The following is a 6,927-nucleotide window of genomic DNA, read 5'->3' on the forward strand; positions in this document are numbered from 1 at the left end:
ATTACACCAAATACACAAAATAATGTTCTTTTTAGCAACATCATATGACCCCTTTAAAGAGACTTTGGCTAAAGTAAACAGTCCCTCAGAGAGTAGCTCGGAAGAGCGGGGCGGGGTCAGCAGAGCTCATTAACATTTAAAGGAAAATGCTACAAAACAGCTTGCTCTGAAAAGAGCTGTTTTTGACAGGGTAAAAAAAGGTGTTTTTTACACTACCATTGAGAAATTTTAACCAAACTATGTTACAGACTTTTCATTAAGACCCTAAAGAATCTTATCAACTTGTGGAAAATGGGCATCCGATGACCACTTTAAAATATTTTTTTCTAATAAATAATTGTAATAGATTGTCATACTACTGATGCTACTAGATGATGCCAACCCCTCAGAGGACCTCAGATGATGCCAACCCTGAAACAACATACAGAACTACCACATTTTGCTATAAGTTTGATTGCATCATATAATAATTGCTGTTAATAGTGTTCATCGTCTGTTTGATTACGTCTTTGATTTTTCCGTACATTTCTGCCATATGTACATTAACTGACAGTCACCACTGATAAGCTACCACTAAATATTGTAGAAACTTAATTTGCTGTAAAGTTGCTTTGCAATGATTTGTATCGTGAAAAGCGCTGTACAAATAAACTTTTAATTGAATTGAATTGAACTACTGAATTTAATTTTTAATGAGCCTTTTTGTCTGTATTATGCTATCATGACAGATTAAATTTTTGATTTTATGCCCCTATGTATAAATTGTATTTAAATGCATATTTGAACGACTTAACTGAGAGGACCTACACGTAAATACACAATAACATGCCACATGCATTCTATAGCAGAAATAATATATCTCCAACCTAACCTAGAGCTCCTGTCTGAAGTCTGAGACAGATAAGAAGAGATATAAATGCTGGGCAAAATATACCCCTTGGCTCATGCACATACAGGCCCACGGAGGAGCTGTTCCATATGGCAGTGATAAAGGCACATCAAAGCATTGTGGGAAGACTAGGCCTCCTCCCCTGTGGTGAGACGGCACGAGGCAGCAGCAGTGTCATGGCAAGACTCCAGTCCCCTGTGTTTAAGCTGTAATCAGTCACTGGAGAAATCTGGGTTAACAAGACCACTTTATGTTTGGCTACCGGTGACCGGATAACTAGCAGTGCGTCACACACTTCATTTACCAGAAGTTCATTAGACACCCAGAGTTTGTTATGCTACTGTCAGGCAGTTTCACTGCAATTTATTTTTCCTCGCAGTTTGCACTTTCTTTGCACTGTAAAACTTTTCAAATATTTTTTTATATTATTATGAACATTATTTATCTCATTGTCACTACATCTCGCATTCATTCTACATGTGTTTATGTCATACGAAAGTAAAAATATGGTTCTCTGTGATAAATTGAATATTGGTGTAATAAATTGTGCTGTAAATATAACCATGAAACAGTAACATTACTTAGCAACGTTGTTCAGTGACATGTAAATTAATAAATCATTTTATTTATCATATTACTTATCTTACAAATTTGTTGGTACTATTAATACTTTTTTTAAATGGAAAATCGTCTCAGCTGCATTATGGCGAAACAACCACAATTTCAGAAATAACTAATGTAGCAACAACAGACCAGTAATTTATAGCTATTATTTAAAAAAAAAAATAGTACACAGAATATGTTGCAAAAAATAAAAAAAAACTCATTTTGAGCCATGTTTGTGCCTTTAAAATATTTTAAGAGTATTGAGTGTTTAAGTGTTTTGTCAGGATTTTCTTGAGGTATTCTTGTTCACGTCATTACTCTGAAAAGCAAAGAGAGCAGGAAATGGCTTTTATATGACCAGTGCTTATGTTCTTCAGTTCTTAAAGGCGGTCAAGCACTTCGGCGAAGATGCTGATAAGATGCAGCCTGATGAGTTCTTTGGGATATTCGACCAGTTCTTGCAGTCTTTTGCAGAGGCCCGTCAAGAGAACGAGAACATGCGCCGACGCAAAGAGGAGGAGGAGCGCAGGGCACGAATGGAGGCTCAGGTATGTGAACTTTTTACACAAACTTTGGAAATGATTACTTATTTATCAATGCCTATAATACTTAATTATTATGAATTTTTAAATGTTTTTGAAAGAAGTCTCTTATGCTCACCAAGACATCAGAAATATTTCTGAAGTATCATGTGATACTGATGACTAGAGTAATGGCTGATGAAAATTCTGCTTTATTTTAAAGGCATCATAAAGTTTCATAAAGGCAGCCTTGGTGAGCATAAGAGACTTCTCTTATGCATAAGAGAATAACTTAAGAGGTCCATAACTCATCTCTTCAATCTTCACTACCAAATCTGACATCATCTTTTTGACATCTTTCAGCTCAAGGAGCAGAGGGAGAAAGAGAGGAAGGCTCGAAAAGCCAAAGAGAACGGAGAGGACAACGGGGGCGAGTTTGACGACCTGGTGTCCGCTTTGCGTTCTGGAGAGGTTTTCGATAAAGATCTGTCGAAGATGAAGCGCAATCGCAAACGCATCAACAGCCAGACGTCAGACAGCGGCAGGGAGCGTCCAATTACCAAGCTTAACTTCTGAACGGCGGTCAAGCTGACCAACCCACTCAGACGAATTTCATTACAACCAAACAACCTCCCTGTGGTGGTGAATGTTTGGAGGACACTCATTAGCGATCCCGGGTTGCGGAGGAAAGCATGTTTACCCAAAAACGGTCAGTTTATCATGTGTCATGAGACTGTAATGGGGAACCTGTCTGAATGCAGAGAAAAGACTCCAAGAAATTAAGAATATGGCTGCCAAATGAACCTAATTTAATGATTTATTTCATCAAGAGTGCTGGAGCACCAGGATATTATCAGAGTTTGAGATAACTGTGAGTTTACTGATTGGATATGAGTCGGGAACTCCACACTCATTTGACCATAGAAACTGCAAATCTTGTCTACACCGATTTTTCTTACTGTAACCAAACAAACAAATCGCCAAAAGTGACACTGAGTCTTGGCATGCTAAAGCGTCACTCATCTGAACTACCCCGATTCTGGCTCTTCTGACTGATTCAAGGTGGGAATGGATGTTATTTAAAGGTTTAATGACAAGCGTTTGTACATAGGTCACTGAAAAGCTGTAAAGTTGACTGTACACCTTTTAGAAAGTGATTTGCCCTTTTGACTAAAAGTGTTTTTTTTTTAATAATACATATAGAGTGTTTTTAAGGAATATTACTTACATCAATAACCAGGGCTGTGGGTTGCTTATTCAGAAATAAGACTGTATTGTGATATCCGGTACAGGATGACCGGGAATGATCTTTTTTAAAAGTGTGTTGTTAGGGGCCACTGGTGCCCATGTTGTCTTAAACACTGTGGACGGTCATTGTACAGACACTATGCAGTTTCTGATGTCAAGTGTTGGTCTGTCTGTTTGAGGACTTTTCATGTGAAATGTAGTCATATTTAAGATGATCTGTAAGTAACTGGATCAAGGCAATACTCTTCTTCCCTTACGTTCTTCCTTCCTGTCTGGAATCTCTCCTGTTTTTGTTTTTGTTTTTTTTAAGCAGCAGCCTAGTTGTATGGTGTAACAAAGTTTCCTTTTTCAGTGTAAGATACCTCCATTGGACTTTTATAATTTAAGGAAAACCCAACCTTCCATTGTAAGATGAATCACAAGAGAATAAATGGAAGAATCTGAGTAGTATTTTCTGTTATGCTGTCAATTTAAGTCTCCTCTGATTGTTAGTGAATGGTAAAAAGAATAACCAGTTAAGAAAAATGCTGGGGTATGTTGATCATAAATTGAAACAACACTATTTTTATTTTATTAATAACGGTGTCACTGCACTATTCCTACAGTTTTTGCTTGGGCAAATATAGTCAGATGGTGCCCTCTGGTGGGCAATATTAACAATTACAATATCAAATTTAAACAATTTAATTTTAATTCTTATTCAATCAGTACAGATGATAGATTAGTGCCTTTTGAAAATTGTTACCCTTCTATTATTATTAAATGTTTCAAACATTTCAGGAAATTATTATTAACAATTACAGTGGCACACATACAGTAGATGTCATTTACTATTCACATATAATTAGTTTGAATGTTTATATTATTTAGTTCAATATATTCAATAAATTTTACAATAATATTGATCAAAATTATATTGATATCAAGATTGTATCAAATTACAATAATACCAAATTCATTCATTTTTTATTTTACATAATTTTTTTATTTAAATCCTAAATCTTATTTAAATGTTTACAAGACTAGTTTTGCGACAAGTAATTGTCACAGTACAACGTTTATTCAATATCTAAACATGATTTCTTTTACAAAGAACCTACATCTGAAGATTCACATGCTCTCAAGCTCAGAAACTCTTTCTTACACTGTACCTTGCGATCAGAAGCAGAAATTTCAGTTGTAACCAAGTTCACGGAGTCAGCGCAGAAGGAAGCCTCCACTCTTGAGGGTCATCACTCTCTTGGATGAAGCTGGCCACACCGCTGTACTGAGCATGACCTGTGACCTCCACCATCACAGCCCTTAAGTCACCACATGTGGTCTCCTTCAACAACAGACCAGCTGCAATTACTGGTTTTGTTAAAGAATACTACATTTCCAGGACTAGACTCTTAAATGACTGAGTTGTATTATGTAATGATTTGTACTTCCCTTATTTAAAGCAATTCAAAGTTAAATTGATATGAAAATCCGTTTATATTTTCTACAGGTACCTCGATTGCTTTTCCTGTAAACTGATCCTGTAGCTCCACTCTTGAAGCTTCTTGTCTGGTTCAGTCCGATCAGGCCCTTATGGTACTGAAGAGCTATACGAGCAGTGACGCCTGACCCTGCAGGGCTTCTGTCCACTTGACAACCCATATAACAAACCTCTGTTACATAGACTGAGGAGCAAAAGACCAGTCCTCATCAACCAACTGATTTCATATTAGGAAGAACAGTCCTGAAGTCCAGAACTCCCTGTGTATGGATTCATATAAACAACTGGTTTTACCTGCGCATCAGCAAACACACACACATTGGCCGTGGGCTCTTCAGAAAAAGCATCTTTGCCGTCAGTAAGGATTGTGCCATAGAGGAAGGCCAGATTCTCACTGACAGGATGGTACAGCTTTACATAGGGTCATTACAGCAATTACAATAATCACGTTTTTTATGATTATTTTACTTCCTTTTATGTAAAGCACTTTGAATTACCATTGTGTATGAAATGTGCTATATAAATAAACTTGCCTTGCCTAGTGTGGTAAATTATGCAAATGATCATACAAATTACAGACTAAGAAAACACAATGTTGAAAGAAGTAGGTTTATGTTTCTTTCGCCTGCCAATAAAATCTCAAGAATCAAACGAGTCAAATAAAATTATTTTAGAATTATTTATATACTACTATAGTGTTTTTATATTTTGAATTAGCTTTATTTTTTTTTTCAGTTTTCATTTTAATTTGAGCTAGTTTTAGTCATTATGTTATGTGCATTTGACATGTTTATTTGTTTTTTTCTAATTCGCTTTATTTTTATTCTATTTTCAGTTTTACTAATTTTAGTATTTCGACTTAAACCTGCAATTAATTGCTAAGGCAACATTTCTAGTTTTATTTACGTTTTTTTTTTCAGTTTAAGTTTCTTTTAGGTAGCATTTCTATTTTATTTTATTTTAGATTATTTCAATTAAACAAAAAAAAATTTTTTTTCACAGCTAGTTTTAGTTAACAATAACAACAGTTCCCTGGGATTTAACAGCATCACTCACAGCAGTGGCTGCATCCACCAAATCTCTGGTTTGGACTTGTTGACGTCCAATCCAAACTTCTCTGCACTCACAAAAGCATAAAGAGCTCCACCATAACTGATGTCCACAGTGATGGACCCATATCCTGGTACTGAGACACTCGCATCTAGAGAAAGAAGGATGGCAAAGAATTAAACAGTTCCTTCAAAGACAATTTAAATATTATATTATAGAAATATATATAAAAGAGGTATGGCAAATTATTAATTAAAAACAGTTTAAAAATATAATATATGTTCCAAAGCGACACCACCTGAACATAATCAAACTTAAAAATGTTTTATGATCATATTATCATGATCACACCATATTGCTCACCTGTAGCGAAAGCAAACGCTGGCACACTGTGGAATCTGACAGCTCCAGTTTTCCCATTGGAATACTGTGTAAAGGCCTTCACTAAGCCGCAGGGGCAGTGTATGTTTATCTGCGTCTCTGGTGAAGTTGGCGTTTTAATCAAGCCATAATCCACCGCAAAGCGCCCGAGAGCAATGACAGCTTGGCCACACATAGTGCTGTACCCTTCGTTGTGCATGAACAAGACGCCGAGATCAGCCTCTGCTAACTCACTTCTGACCAGCAGGGCTCCGTACATATCATAGTGACCACGGGGCTCGAACATCAAGACCTTGCGAAGATGATCGAGATGCTCTCTCACATAGCGTCGTTTTGCAAGGATAGTGTCCCCCTTCACCTCTGGATACCCACTCAGGATAATGCGCAGCGGCTCTCCACCAGTGTGCATGTCCACTACTGATAACACAGAGCCGGAGTGAAGGGGGAGCTTTGGGAACTCCATAGATCACTCTGTAGGGTAAAAAAAAACACTGAATGAAACACATATTTGAAATAGTCTCTAAACTACTGTAAGTATAAGACAAAAGTTGGGAACAACAGGGTTAAAGACATTGTTTTTGATCCACTTTTGTAAAATAATTTGATTTAACATGCAATGATTTTTAACATATTGCAGATTTATGCTAATGACAATTGTCATGTGTTAAGACAAAATACTTCCATATTTATACATTTCTGTTGAGTTTAGGGTGGTTAACCCATTCAAACTTTCACTTCTGTCTTTTTTTAAT

General features: G+C 36.4%; 1 protein-coding gene and 1 pseudogene across 1 annotated transcript in view; one reads left to right on the top strand and one right to left on the bottom strand.

Annotated features, from left to right (window-relative positions):
• The window catches only part of daam1b (dishevelled associated activator of morphogenesis 1b), a 78,353-nt gene extending 74,645 nt beyond the window's left edge, over window positions 1–3,708 (top strand). Inside the window, exons 26-27 of the mRNA XM_016503454.1 lie at window positions 1,873–2,043; window positions 2,380–3,708. Coding sequence (XP_016358940.1) covers window positions 1,873–2,043; window positions 2,380–2,592 — 384 coding nt within the window. The 3' untranslated portion in view covers window positions 2,593–3,708. The remainder of the gene's footprint in view (window positions 1–1,872; window positions 2,044–2,379) is intronic.
• Window positions 3,709–4,461: 753 nt separating this feature from the next.
• On the bottom strand, window positions 4,462–6,638 carry LOC107701462 (trans-L-3-hydroxyproline dehydratase-like; annotated as a pseudogene).
• Window positions 6,639–6,927: the final 289 nt, after the last annotated feature.

This window comes from Sinocyclocheilus anshuiensis, unplaced genomic scaffold, assembly GCF_001515605.1.
Source record: "Sinocyclocheilus anshuiensis isolate Anshui unplaced genomic scaffold, SAMN03320099.WGS_v1.1 scaffold1051, whole genome shotgun sequence".
Classification (NCBI taxonomy): Eukaryota; Metazoa; Chordata; class Actinopteri; order Cypriniformes; family Cyprinidae; genus Sinocyclocheilus; species Sinocyclocheilus anshuiensis.